The sequence below is a fragment of the Haliotis cracherodii genome, unplaced genomic scaffold (genome assembly GCF_022045235.1).
Source record: "Haliotis cracherodii isolate W230 unplaced genomic scaffold, xgHalCrac1.p SCAF_6, whole genome shotgun sequence".
Classification (NCBI taxonomy): Eukaryota; Metazoa; Mollusca; class Gastropoda; order Lepetellida; family Haliotidae; genus Haliotis; species Haliotis cracherodii.
This window is the reverse complement of record NW_027266319.1, coordinates 24974591-24990934: the sequence shown is the minus strand read 5'-3', so window position 1 is coordinate 24990934 and position 16344 is coordinate 24974591. Positions and strand designations below refer to the sequence as shown.

The following is a 16344-nucleotide window of genomic DNA, read 5'->3' as shown; positions in this document are numbered from 1 at the left end:
GTCCCTGTATATCTCAGAGTGCTTCATTTCGCAATACCTTAACTAACAGCCTGGCTCATGACAGTACTTTGAAATATGATCTACCCATGAGATATATTACGGAAGAAATGAAGAAGCATATGTCGCTACCACATTATGTCACAGCGCATCGTTGTCTTGTTCAACTATTTTGATCAGCTTTTTGCGTATAATGTGAAAGAGCAAATACGACCTCAGGTTGTAGTTAAAGTTTATGTGGTTGTTTTAAGCCATTGAAAAACATTCATATCCTCTTAATATTCCACACCTTATCGAGGAGAACGAATGCCCTTTTGCAAAAGATGTATTGCTTGTTTCCTTTTTTTTTTGTATATATGTGGTCGTTTTAAATCATAGAAAATCAGTATTATTATACCATCCTTAAAACATCGATAACTATTATGTCGGGACGATACAGCGTCACAGTCCTAAATGATATAGTGATTAATAGAGATTGGATTGACAGGTGTGTGTTGTTAGGATGTATAGGATCCTCACAGTACATACATTCGTCGCAGGTACATGTACATGACAGTACATATATACATACATACATCGCACGTACATCGCACTACATACACACATCGGAGGTACCTCACAGTAGATACACACATCGCACGTACATGTACATCACAGTACATATATACATATATACATCGCACGTACATCGCACTACATACACACATCGGAGGTACCTGACAGTACATACACACATCGCACGTACATGTACATCACAGTACATATATACATACATACATCGCACTACATACACACATCGGAGGTACCTGACAGTACATACACACATCGCACGTACATGTACATCACAATACATATATACATACATACATACATCGTACATCGCACTACATACACACATCGGAGGTACCTGACAGTACATACACACATCGCACGTACATGTACATCACAGTACATATATACATACATACATCGCACTACATACACACATCGGAGGTACCTGACAGTACATACACACATCGCCGGTACATGTACATCACAGTACATATATACATACATACATCGCACGAACATCACACTACATACACACATCGGAGGTACCTCACAGTACATACATACATCGCACGTACATCACACTACATACACACATCGGAGGTACCTGACAGTACATACACACATCGCACGTATGTCACAATAAATACAACCACCGCAGGTACATGTACAACACAGTACATACATATATCGTAGCTATCCTAGACAGCATAGTTTCTGTATAATCAACAAGGCACTTAACTGCAGGAGGTAAACATTTTCGAAACCGCATCAGGTCTATTATTTGATTATGCCCATTTCCTCGCCAGGCTGCACGTTACACTAATGTGATGTTAACCTTTATGATTCCCATAATGATAACACCAACAGAAAATTATAAACATCCTTCAGTTACAAATCACACCACCATCCTCCCGATCCTGTTAATGGGTTTTGGTTGAGGGAGCTATCCCTGCCTTGTTAACGTGTGTGACTTTCAACACTGTTAATGGGTGTTGGTTGAGGGTGCTATCCTGCCTTGTTAACGTGTGTGATGTTCAAGACATCAGGCCTCATTACAACGCTACGTGATTTGTAAACAAGAGCCTACGTTCCTGCCCTCATTCACAAACGCATTAACTTCATTAGCACACGCTCTGCCACTACGATGGTGACCTTCTGATAAGCCTTACTTCTGTATAAGTCTGCAGGAGTAGCCTTCTCAAATGTCTCTTTGCATTTCCTTTACATCTTCTTCACATTATCTCTTGCATTGTCTTTGATGAGACATCTTACTGTCAGCTGCTCACGTTACACTGTGGTACCAGTAATCATTTTCAAAACAGATCTATGGTAACTCTAACATATTCTACATGTATATAACACTAGTCTACATAAAATGAACTTAGAAAATTAAATTAAATTATTGCTTGATGATGAACATGAGGAAACTCGTCACTTATGCATATACTATATATTATTACAATTTCAAGAAATCCTGAAAAATATTATATTTTTTGTTGTTGATACAAACCATGAATTTGAAGTTTTTCTTTATCATGTACGTGTAACATCTCGTTGTGCTCATGTCCTTTATATAATTATTGCCCGAAGAGCGGAAGGTCGGGGGACGTTGAGATATGGTACATGTTGTCACCCTGCCTGGCGCGCGGAATTAAGGCGATAAAACAAGGACTAGTCGTCTCGGAGTGAGTATCCTGTGTTTGAGCTGGGTATGCGAATTAGGACAAATGTGTACAAAGTGCATTAGAACATATATTAACAATTGGATAGCTCTAGCAGTGATAATATGTTAAAGGGAGTGAGTGTCGAATAGTATACTAAATACGTAAATTATCTGTTGAAAAATGGTAATTATAGTATCACAACACCTTACGTTTATACGATACTCTTCCTGTGTATGCCCAGGTGTATCTATATAGGGTCAATTTCATCGTCTGACGATTCACCATGTTGCAGGTTTAAGGTAGAAACAATCCTGACACTATGTTAGCAATAGCGATCACTTAGAAAGAACAGAAACAAGCTCCTACGGGTGTTCTTGCATTCATACATCCACATATGTATCTACCAGATATCTGTGTTATACTACTCAACATTTGCTGGGGAACAATACAGTCTTCTTCTGCCAAAGGTGTGGTCCTCAGCAAATACTATTAGTAAGTATTTGTATACAGCTGATATAGATGTCTTGTTAAATGTACTGAGAACAACAAACCAGAATACCTTGTATTTGCAAACCCCTTGTAAAGGAAATAGAAAGCAAAGAAATCCTACCGGATTGGAATAGTAATGCAAGCAAAGAAACACCTTCAGAGTGATCATTATGTACATTGTCAAGAAGACTCCAGTACTTCACTTCTGTAAACAGACACCACTATGCCTTCAGAGTATTTAGACTTCAAATTGTCCCTGTTCCTAAACAACAATGATTGCTTTGCATTTCCGTCAAATGGGTAATTTTACCCCTAAGTTAACCGCAGGGGTCGATTATGATTGATGTAAAGGGGAATCTACAAAGTAATGAGAGAAAGTAGACCTGATCATACCCGTAAGGTAGAGTGTTTGAAATATCTTCTGTGATCAGCAATTACGACTGGTAGGTTATTAACTTAGTAACGTTAGACGTTAGTACAATACTTAGTGTGTATGCTGAACCACAAAAGAAACGTCACTTCATGAAAAATATCAATACCTTTTTAGGAGGTCTCTCGTTTTTGACATTATTCTGTATCCAAATTTAATGCGACCGTGATACACAGTCCCGAATGCTTACCATGAAATTAAAATTCACTTGCGTTTGCTTGTGCCTTTCTGATAAACGGCACCCAAATTCGTGGATCCAACATTCTTGTGACATGCTAAGTCGTACGAAGAATCAGAGAAACCAGGCTTTAGGACGACTGCATGCTGACCAGACTTCACGAACCATTGCCAATTCTTTTAATGTCTACGTGAGAACCATCTACAGATTACAGTACGATACCAGGTCACCAACAGCAAAGAGTTGTCCTAAAGCTTGGTTCCGTACGACTCTTGCTCAGAAGTTGTTTGATCGTGTGTTGCAACATTCAAGGCTTCAAAAGGTTTTAAGGTAGACATGCGGAGAAATATTTCCAAATTTGATGTCAGTGACACAATTTTGCACGATGCACGTCCTTATTTTGACTTGTACCATATGTTCCCGTGTTTTTTCCAGGTGAACAGTTGACTTGCCTTTGCATGTGTTTGTGACTGATGCCACCAGTGGGGCAGGTTATGCTCTCGTTTTCGGGAACAACTCGTATCATCATTATTTGATAGTGATTCATAAGCGCATGCTCATGATAAAGTCGGAATCGTACAATCGACACTTTATGCAGAGATTTCTATAGGATATGAAAAGGGTTTTGTCGTATGATGATGATGATTATTGTTGTTGTTGTTGTTGTTGTTGTTGTTGTTATTATTATCATTCGTAAGTCTTGGTGAAACCCACGATCACGGAGCTGCCAAAACTAGCATATTCAGGGCGAACCTGGATTCGAACTGAAGATCATAGGCTTCTGGGGTGCACATAGAATTGCGGCGCCTTAGATGACTTGGCCACCCGTGCTCCCGCTACAATCTATACATTCCGAGAAGATACCATGCTGTGAAAAGCAATCTCCAATGTACCATTAAACTCATATGAAATATACATGAAATGAACACGAAAGTGAACTCGCTGTGACCCTGACGACTGACCATGAAATTAATGGGCTGTATGATTAAAGCAGTAACTACGTAACTGCGTGATGGGGAAGGGGGGATATCGATTACAGCAGGTGCAAAGTACCGAATTACACAGATCATAATTACAGTGTAAGAAATCATCTTTCGCTTGTTATATCAGTAATTCGCATATGATGCTATGTTGAATTATAAAAATCAGAGCTACCTGAGGTAATTTATTGTGCACATGCTGAATGTATGATTGCAGTAACGCAAACACATTGTCCTTTACATCAATAAAACAAACAAAGTGACGAAAAAATTACCATAATCGCATGTAAGCTCTGCTACAAAGCAGCGCCAATTTTATTATTCCGACTTCATCATATGTTTAAGGATGTGTATGAATCACTGTCAAAAACTGACGACACCAGGTGTATGTTAACATACGTTGATGGTGTATTATTACTATAAGGCACGCCGGAAAAAATAAGGTTGATAATCTATAATCAAATATCAAACGGTACTCGTATAAGAGAAACATTAGAACATGATACCAAGTGCGTATATTGTTACATATACCGGTAAGTATATTGTTTGCTGTATAAATCAGACATACGTCAGGATTGACATCCAGGTAGCTTCGGATTTGGTATTTGTCATAACAAGACACAGCAGTATTTTGATTTACGTCGAAACAAACCAGATACATGATGACTATATTTGAGATCAGAATGTCAATGCAATTTGGGCGTCGTCGCGGTTCGAACATGACGTCACAATCAGTGACATCGCCGTCTACGTTAACAATTGGCAGTCATGATGTTGAAAATATTTCACATTATATCAGCAAAGATATACATGCTCGTGTCTCAGTCACGTGCAAGGAAGCAGAATCCGAACACAGTGGAATCAACAAATACGAACATTTTCAGTGTAATACCAATTATGTCACCAAAGTGGAAAACCTCTAAGACCTGCATCCCACATGAAGTCCACAAGCCGTGATATAACTGGAATACTGTCTAGAGTACAGCCACTCACTCTGATTATATCATATACTAGTATTCGATCGCTGATTGATCCTTGTGTTGAGTTTATGTACGTCCGTCACATTAATGCCACACACTGCATCTTTTGTCAGGCAGATGGTGTTCTCTTTTCATTCTTTTTAAGTAAACATATATGACTGTGGGGTCTGCATCACAAACTACACGTCAATTAGATTATGGTTAGCTTCGACAAGCTTTAATATTACTACATCGCCAGCTCAAATCATCACCAACATATATACGGATCTTAAGAGTACTAAAGCTCCTTCTGTTCCCTCCGTTCTTAAGGCTATCAGAGTCTCTCATCTTCAACCGATGTCTGAATAAGGCTTAAGCACTGTAAAGACGACTGCTTAATTCAGCCTCGCAGGCATAACACACACCCAGGCATATATGCGTTGTGCCTTCTTATTCCAACAGAACCATCTAGGCAACAGGAGCTTGTATCAAGAAGCGTGTGAAGGCAATAATCATCACCAACATAGAGGAGGATGGTGGGTTTGATTCACCTTGTTCCAGTAATTTCATTTACTTCGTTAATTCCCTAGAAATCAAGTTTGCTTACATTAAATGACAAGCGTTCTTCTTTGGAGGGCCTTTTCAGACATAGATCTATCTCTTGATTTGCAGATGTCAGAAGTAATGTAAGCGTCTGGGAAATGTATCAATACCACATGTTCTGACGGATATACCAGCATCATGTACCATACAACCAAGAGGGAAATGGACACGGATAATTAATTTATTTTTTTAAGTAGTCTTTCATGGATTGACACTATCGCCTGACGAATTTCTGGAACATGCCTAATTTAAAAAGGGTTTAAAATACATTTTCCCACTTGGTAAAACCATCAGTGCATATAAAAAGGTACGAACACTAACATGCCTATATATTTTTGTGGTTATATGTGTCTGCCATGTCGTTTTTTTATGCTCGTTTCAGCCCCATCCAAATTCGTTCTTTCTTTCTTACTGTCATGCGTCTGTTTCACGTGCTCTTCATTTCTCGTTCCTCCTCTTTAATATGTGTGTAACTCACTACAGCCACTTATAACTCAATGATATAGACGCATGTCGATAACAGTGTTAAAGATGCGTGTCAATACCAATCAGTATTAATGACGCGTGTCAATATCAGTCAGTCGTACAGACGCATGTTAATATCAGTCAGTTTTATAGACGCATGTCATTATCAGTCAGTGATACAGACCAGCTTACACTTCCAAAGTAATTATCCCTCTACAATGCATTACATTATGAAAAAGCAGAATATCATAAAAATGGACCAAATTAGATTGATTATTAAGGACTAATGGGCACAAAACCGTTGACTGAAAACATTCAGATTCAAGAAAAAACTTTCTTAACTAAACATAAAACTAACAGAAAGACACAGCATTTCATATGACGGAAAAATTTGATTGGATTTTTTCGGGATATGTTACTGTCACATATGCTTGCCGTGAGTCTCTATGTATTAGGGATTGTACAAGTGACTTATGACCGACATGGCAAATTGTAAACACATAAATAAACCATCAACACGGCCATTTCTATTTCGACTGGAGGTCGTAAAATTTTATGTGTACAAAATGAAAAGCACAAACTACCCTAAATCATTCCAACTAACAGGGATTGGCAGCATTTGGGTTTTATGTATTGATAAATACGACAACAGTATTGTAGTCAGCACCCACCTTTGTTGGTAGTTTGAATAAAAGGTATAAAACTTCAATGCAGGCAATACGAGAACACACAAAAGAACATAAAACCGTTCGTTATACTCCAACTATTGAGTACACGGTCAGAAAACTGGTATTTATTTCTCCATCTGGGTATCAATGCATCGGTTCGGTGTATAGTAATGATGTAAAGGTCTATACTACTTCCTAATGTCTGCGTACTTGTCAGTCTGACTGCATAAGCTGTGTTAACTTCATGATTTATAATAATAATATTCTTTTATCAATTCCTGTAAGCACTGATGTATTGGACAGAAAGTTCGACACCTACACTTTATTTGGAACTGAAAATTGCATTAATTTAGTTTTCGGTTTAAAATTAAATTGGTTAATCATTTATTCAAGTTTAATCATTTGTTTTGTATTGTGTTTTAACGAAAAGTGAACTTAATATGCCGGATTAAATAAACATAGGCATGATGTATAAGCGCTCTGTCACAATTTGACATTTCGCTTGTCGTTTATCAAATATAAAATTTAAACACTACTTCTCCAAATTAATATGTATGCATATATGCGGTCTTCATGACGTAGGTCTAGTGGGAGTATAAAATTAGGTCTGTATTGAAATGTTTCATCCCAACATACAACAATGCAAAATAACCAATGCCACCACATAAGTCATGGCAAAAACCAGCCACATCACTGACTTGTATATGTCTATTTTAACACTGTGGTATATGTTTGTAGGTTGTTAAACAAACGGATTTGATGCACGTGTAGTGTCTCGGCGATTCATTTGTTTCATTCTCGGTATAATTTATTATTAATTGTACCAATACTGTCTGAGGCTGTAATTTAGTCATAGTAACAACATGAATGAATCTTCACAAAGATTAAACTGGTCACATTATTTATGACGCATAAATGAATATATCATTTGACATCGAGCAAATTATCACACATCATTCGTTATCAAGCACACGGACGTTACGCTTCATTAATAAATAATATTTAGATGATCTGCACATGTGTACACTTTCTTTGATATGCCAATCATATTAAAAGCTTAATCACAGTCTATTCTATTCTAGTCTATTCTATTCTAGTCTATTCAATTCTAGTAAACGTGTACTTAAACTCTCTTACCTGAGTAATCAAGGCCGATCTCCTCCTTCAACAATTTCTCGATGTTGGTTTTACTGTCAAGACGGAAATAATCCTGAGTTATTTTAGGGTCCAGTGCGTCCAGATCGTAATGCAAGGCCTCTATTGCCAAGTGACACAGCCCTTTAATGAGATAATCCTGTCCCTCCTTTGAATACAGAAGTTTGATCTTCAACCACTTGTAATGCAACATCATCTTGGCGAAGAATGTCGATAGAGACCTAGAATTAACAGGCCCTACTCTAGTAAGAAGCTGGTACTGGGTTGATCTGTATACACTAAAATCCCGAGCCATGGCCCCTCCCGAAATGACGGGTATGTTCCAGAAAGACACCTGTCGTCCAACGGGGGCAACTGCAAAATCACACACGGGTCCAAGGAACACGTGGGCTTGTTTCTTGATGTAGAAATTGATAGCTTTGTTGATTCCTTCGGCAATGTCACATTTCGAGTCGTTGTATTTGACGGAGAATTTGTGATTCTTCATCAAAGTCTTATCCTCGTTGATTTCGGTAATAGCAAGGTTAATGGCCGGTGCAATTCGTCTCACCGAGAACATACGTTCGTCGTCGAAAGGCAAAATCACTGCAATTTTCACTTCCATACACAAATAAACAGGCAACCAAACCAAGACATACAGAAGACACCCCATGATTGAAGTCGAAAGAACCCAGCCGAAGGTGAAGCTTGTCACTTCTTCAGCGCATCAATATTTTCTTCTAATTTACCAGTCATCAGATTAGTCTAGCATTAGGCTAATCATCCTTTCATCAAATAACTTGTGGCGTCATGTTCCTCCCGTTAGTGCCTATGTAGGAAGAAGCGTCACGTGGTTCCTTCAAAACAGGAAGCTCTTGGTTACACAGCTCAAGTCATGCTCGCTGTACGTGTATTGTGCACTGATAAAGAATATGTCCACTCTACAGGTTGAATCAGGGCTGGCTAGGAGGTGGCGTGTTGGGGAAGTTGGGTCGATATGTCACCGTGAAGTCACACTGAGTGAAACAAGAGTATGGTGACGGCAACAAATGCTGATGTCGCACCTGGCTGACATCTGATTAAATAACTAGCTGTGGCGGTTTGATTAGCCTCGGTTCACAGATAGATTGTACTCGAAATGTACATATGTAGATTTCACATCTGTTGTTCATTCAATGAAGGATCTAGGTTATACGTATAATTTTAGCACGCATGAGTAAGTTTACTCACGCTAACATTATCATAGGATAATAAATACTGATATATACACCCCACGCAAATATTATTTATTTACACAGTTCTGACTACATGAGTATTATCGGGATATGTATTCAAATTTTGAAGAAATTAATAAAATATATTATTTAACGAGAAGTAAAATTCAAAAAAGTTTTATTAAACAACTATGACGATAAATATGTCGCCTGTACTACTCCGGACAAATCATATGGCGGGAATGGAGATTTTTTTAAATTTTCATTAAATCCAACTGTGTTCAGGCGCCATATGTTTCATCGAACAATGTCGCAAGTGACTGTCATGGTGACATGCGATTTAACAGTCCTTCAAGGGGCGTAGCTTCCTCTATTCTCGTCTATTCAATTTCAAGGATCCGCATACAAGATTGTACAATCACCGGCCCAACTGTTACAAATTGGTGTACATGCACATCATCAGTGGCAAAAATGTGAAGTCGATATATGAAATGTCAACACGGTTCGAGCAATGCTTTCCTAGACATCTCCCCAATGTGACATCTGAGGTGCTCGAATGAAAGCCCAGATAGGCAGCTTCCTAACATGTAGGTTACTGACGTGGAAATGAAGATCAAGCACAATACGACGCTCTTTGAAATACTCCAAGGTGTGCTTTAAGACATCCCCATCACATAAACATTGTTGATGATACGAACAAACAGTTTTACAGTAACTACGTTTACTAACGAATTAAAAATGTTCCATAACATAAACAGAAAAGGTGAAAATACTTAACGATGTTCCTTTTGAATGACATCGCTCACACACTCTACATGGCACAGATCACTTGTATACTCCATGTATTAGTTCCTATCCTTCAACAAGCACGCACGCTACAGTTTCAACACTACTCGCTATGTTGGTATATGAGTGAGGGCTCAACGCTCTGTCCATGTAACCAAGCTTCGGGGAACTGTTAGTAGTCGTCTTTTCTGCTACGCGATCTGTGTGTGTTACTCGGCCAAGTTGTGTCCGCTGTGGGGGCCCTTCATAGCCCCGATACCAGACCATGTGCGATCTTATTGATCCTAAAGAAGCTTTCTTTCGTCTCCGAGAGGACGACCTGATGATACACACTATTGTCAAGGGACAACTGTGCAGAGAACAGACTGTCACTAAATCGTTGGCCGCCTGAAGGTTTTGATATACGGTGACAAAGTCATTGAAGCGTATGTTAGTGAAACGTTCACAGTCCCACGCTGCGTTGAATTGACTTCACTGAAATGTCTATGTTATGTTTAGGGCTATTTGATGAAGTAAGTGTTGTCGCTGCGGTTCATTGTGTGTAGGTGATGTGACCGATTAATTGTACGAGATGTTTATAATGATTAAAATTTAAATACAGATTAGTTTACGATGTTATCAATTGATTTGACCGTAGAATAACAATAACATTGCAAGATTGTTTATTTTGATTAAAATCGAAAAGTACCGGAGTGAATTTACGAGCGCGTTTGCATTGATTAAGCTTTTAAACTGAGCGGCGTCTACCAGACTGTTTGTTCCGAAAAAGGATTATGTAGTTTTACGGTGGAAACTCAAATGGAATAAATGTTACTAAAATCTCCCTGAATCTGGAAACAACACGTAATAAACACTGAATGTATTCGTTTCAATAATTAACCTTGTCGTTTAATGCCTTGACAATATTTTTTAGAATTGAATCCGATTGATATATTTTAAAGGTACCCTGTTCTCCGCTAGCCGACGTTTGCGAGAAAAGGCTATGTCGAATGCTTGAGGGTTGATCTAGAATGTGAGCCATTTGGTTAAAATATTTGACAAGGATTTGTCGCATACCCCGATGGAGTGGACAGTGGATATCTCCTCATACTATCGACTACTGAATTACGTTGCCAGACAGAAACTCTTATCATATCCAATCTGGCGTAATATCCCTATAAGTACTATTGTCGAGTATGTAGAAAGACAACATCTACAAACAGAGGAGCTTACACAACATCACTACAAGACCTCATACACTTCATCAATATATATGCTAGCACGAACTTCTTTAACACATTTGGATCAAGATGTTATTTATTGTTTGGTTCACAACAGTTAAGTTTTGTTCAGCTTGTATACATATCACTTTCCATTGTTTTTCATTATCGAATCAACACATATTCAAAACAGAAAAATAAATATTATTTACATCAGTGAACATTACTTTTACAAGTGAGAAAATAGTACTGAGTACGAAATGATCAAATCATGTGTATGTCAATCCTTATTTGTTGATAGACGTTTGCCGTGTGAATATTACATTCTGAAAGTCTTACAATTTGAAAGTCTTTAACATGACTACAAACTGTTACAAACATTTTATCCAACTTTCCTACAAATACTATATGAGATTGAACATAATTCAAATCAATTCAAAATTGGCCCTAGGCTCCAAGTTAATGTCCATATATTTAATAAGTGAACCATTAATATAAATGAAGTATTGATTTAGATCCCGCCAGAAGAATAACTAGAGAAAGCGTGAAGCCTTTATATCAATTCCTTTCGTAAATTAAATTAACACATTGAGGTCGCAGTTCTATCACTAAAAAACAAAGTGACACAAGAGTGACATTACCGTGGTATTATGCGGTCATACGACTGAGATGATTCAAACTAGGATCAGTCGAAGAAACACAGTCATGTAATTTAGGTTCCACTTTCCTCAGTGTTTCAATTATATGACGGCGTGTCTTCTCAATGTGGGAGGAAAGCCCGGAGTGATGCAGGTCTCGTTTACCACATTCGTCAATCCAACGTGCACGGATAAGACAAACCAGGGATAATAATCACGACGGAGTATTTATTTGAACCCAAGAAAAGCGGATCCTGGCACAAGGAGCAACTTCGCACAGCGAATTGCGACGCTTTAGAGTACTGTGCCAGCAGTGCATCCTCAATGGGTTACTATGCAACATAAAATGATTAGTCGGAATGTCTTTATAATTATAACATTTTGTTCTACGTTAACGTAAAATGATTTGCTCTATTCTAAGACATCATCGTTACATGAGACGAATATCGATCGTACCAAAAAATAGTATTAAACTATCAATTAGTTATCCGAAAATTGGATGTGACATCGAGTCAGCTTACTCAAGCCTGGTTAATCACAAAGCTATTGAATCGACGATTAATGAGCCGAAATGAATCGACACATGAACGATACATGTCCCTTATGACGGCTGACTGATTTTACTGGTGTTTCCTTAGACCTGCTTCGTTGGCTTCTGAGTTTTCCAACAATAACTTTAAATTTGGCTGTAACACTACCGCAGACGCAATTCTCGTGAACTTAAAACATCCACTTCATGTGCAGCGACACGGTTCGTACACGGCCGAATTAAGTTCACTGCTTGGTGTTCATGGGTTCAGGTGAGTCCTGATTAATCAGGCGAGTTCACTAATGACCTAATGTTTCCAAGACAATTTGTTCATTTACTGGAAAGTAGTTACATGAGTTAGGATGAGTGCGTTACATGTGGGAAGGCGACAGTATTTGTCAGTGAACGTCATTTTTTGGAAGCCAGTAAAAGCTTGCTTTAAATGTTCCTACAAATAAGAATACTCCTAATCCAAATCATAATCACAATGGAAATGTTGTTATTATTATGATTATATTTTAAAGGTTAAAATAAATAAATGCTGAAATGAGGACTCGAGTGATCCTGGCACAGTCAGGCTGGTTAGACTCAACATCAGTTCAGGATCCTTGGCCCCTTCAACACGCAGCCCAGACAGCGATGCGCTGCCTAGTCGAACCCACCCAGAACATTTCGGAATATGTGAAGTGTCCCCAACAATGCAGCCATCTGTATTACCAGATTGTCACAAGGGCTGGATTCCTGGAAGCAAACCCGGGTACTCCCAATTGCCAGACAACAGATTGGGAGGTACCGAACCTAAGGCACCGAGAACAATGGGGAGTCGGACAACTTGGTATTTGGGATGCAAGCGTGACATTTCGTAACCGAGGTCCGCATATTTGCCTTGTCTTTCCTGAATCATGTCAATCACATTAGTGTCACAAGGGACCGAAAATTCAATGAAATAAATGATTTCATTGGATTTATCAAAAAGGACAATATCAGGTGTGTTGGTCTGGTTTACGTCTGAGGCTGTTTACGGTCCTATTCCAAAGACTTTAATAAGCATCTCATATTCCTGACGCTCTCTATACATTCCGGGCCGTACCATGGATGGAGTCCAAACCACAAGCATGTCGAAGACAATACTAAAGATACTGTGTTTGTGACACAAATTACGGTGACAGCAGCGTCCCACTTCAAAGAAAGGACAATATCGTTACAAAAATATTTGTCATGAATATAGAATAGAAAAATGTCAACAAAAGTGTTATGTTTGCATCTTAATCATCTCAAAGGATTTCTTTGATCTTTAAAATGTTGGTTGTTCTTAATATCAAACGTCTACTTCAACACATACACAGAGCTTTTTAAATTAGTACAGCGACATACAAGTGTTATCATTATATACAAGGCAGCTTCGCGATAAATCACAAAGACCATTGATTAACCAAGCGTGGTTTAATAAAACCGATAAAACATTGTTCAATCATGATGTCATTTCTGGAGATTCGAATATGCGCTCGCAACGTCACGTCGTCATATTTTGGACGACTTTTTTTTATTGAGTGAGTGAGTTAAAGTTTAACGTCGCATCGGCATTATTTCAGCCATATAGCGACCGTTATTTTTGAGAGGGAAGAGACAAGTAAGTTGTTCCCCATAAATGCAGGTACAATGCCGTTAAACGCAGTGGCCCGAACGATTGCATCCATAAGTGGAGTAATATGACAATCCGTATTAGGAGAGAAGGTACAGCTAATCGACGTGAGGATTGTGAGTATATGCGGGAAATACCAAACTTAACCCACCTGTTCGTAATGTGGACTTGTCCGACATTTCCGGGTCGGATCTATTTAGGGAGTCGGCATTATTAAAGGTTTGTCGTGGCCGTTGTTTATCTGCGCCCCTCTTGGTTTATTCTCCCTGCAGTGTTTTATTGTACGATGAACAACTCCTACTCGTAGTTTGTTTCTTAAATACATAAATTATCATTTTGATACAGATGTACATGTATTGTTGTTGTTGACAGCGAATGGGACGCTCCCAGGAAGGGCTGCATCGTCGAACCCACCAAGAACCTTCGTTTGTCTCTGACCTGCATCCCAAAGTAGGCATAGGCCTGAGCTTCAATGAGATAGTCAATAACTCCTCCCTCAGGTAAACTGACTGATCCTCCCACTTCTACTTTACCACGTTTCAAATGAAAAATGTTGCATTTGTCGTGTGTAAATGACATTCCAATATCATGACAAAAGGACTCTGATAAGAAGAATATGCTTTTTGAAAGTTGAGTCTCCTTTGGCAAGAAGTCCAAGGTCATCAATGTAAAGGAGGTGAGTAAGGAGTGTTTCTTCTTCTTCTTCTTCTTATTATTATTATTATCATTGAGCTAACATCATGAGTTTGAAATGATGATGATGATGACGACACGGACGACTTGCCAGATCTGAACGATGAGGGTGTAGAGAAAAAAACATCTGACCAAACCAGTAACAACTAGATACAATAAGACAGTAACAACTATATACAATTGTTCAAGAGAGTGGGTGATTGTTTGAGTAATGTTACAGCTATATGGAGGCGACTATGAAATAATGGTTAAAATTCATTACGTCGGTGGAACGAAAAGTACATCTCGAGACAATACCAAACATACTATGTTTCATACTGAAGATGAAGATAACAATATGATTTCATAATATCAACTATATTCCGGGGCTATAGAATACAGTTATTTGTCATAAGTCATTGAGCAACACTTTTCACCAGCATGACACGAACAGAACCAGGTGAATATGGAGTTGTATAGTGAAGGTTTACATTCAAAAATATACATTGTCTCACACAGATATTACACTTTCTAGAAAACGTTGTTGTATGTATGTGTATGCAGAGACCATATAATAGATGGTCTCTGGTGTATGGTACTGTTTGATGATAAAAAGAACCGTTTGTAGGTGATAATTCATGTTTAAATTATCGATCGCTGATTGTAATTGTGCGATACACGTTGCGACAATTATAGTCACATTTCCGGAACGTTAACGAGCAGTGATGACGCCGTGATCGGGACAAATGTCTTTCCTTGGCGTACAAAGTGGCGAGTCATCAGCACCTCAGACCGAGGTGATCTGACAGTCATTTTTAAAGGCAAGTGTATTGCTACGCTACAAAAAATATCAGTTTATCCTGGGATAAACTTCAATCAGCGCCTTTGATCCATGGTCAAAGCCTGTTAAGTTGCTATGATGCTTAATCAATAGCGACTCAGCTAAAAGTCAAATGCCTCACAGCTCTTATTTTTTCCAGTGTAATGAAAATAAAAGGATGGCGAAAGAATACTAGCGCTGGTATTATGTCCCCTGCATGACACAAAAATAATTATTTAAACGCTTTCAATCACCTTCAAGAAAATTTGAAATGCATAGCTAAATCATTTGTATCTGTATCTACTTGACATACAGAATAAAAGCGAAATACCATTTCATAATCATACGAAACATGCGCTAAAAGCAGAGTCCATTGTACGATTCAGACAAGATTATAAGCGTTTGTTTATGAATCACCATCAAATAGTGATACACGTACCAAGTGTTTGCGAAAGGTTGATCATTGTCCTGCCCTACCAGTGGCATTCCATAGCGTAAAGTGATGGCGGATTCTGAGTCATATAAATGTATTTGAAGGGGTAATTTTGAATACTGCAAATATAAGACGTCTCGATTTTCAAATTCCACTTGGCGTAAAAGGCCAAATAGCGGTGACAATTACACGAACGGATCGCTCATATTCAGTGATGACACCAGGTGTTTGAACAAAAAGGAACATATATCCTCGCCTACCGGTGGCCCTCGCTACTCGCACAATGTGCATA

At 38.5% G+C, this 16344-nt stretch overlaps 1 protein-coding gene across 5 annotated transcripts in view; it reads right to left on the bottom strand.

Annotated features, from left to right (window-relative positions):
* The window catches only part of LOC139445984 (atrial natriuretic peptide receptor 1-like), a 498295-nt gene that overhangs the window by 219407 nt on the left and 262544 nt on the right, over window positions 1-16344 (bottom strand). Inside the window, exon 1 of one of the 5 annotated variants that reach the window (XM_071227244.1) lies at window positions 8123-10106. The exons of the other annotated variants lie outside the window; for them this stretch is intronic. Within the exon in view, the coding sequence (XP_071083345.1) occupies window positions 8123-8792 (670 nt within the window). The 5' untranslated portion in view covers window positions 8793-10106. Of the gene's footprint in view, window positions 1-8122; window positions 10107-16344 lie in introns of those variants that run through there. 5 annotated transcript variants of the gene reach the window in all.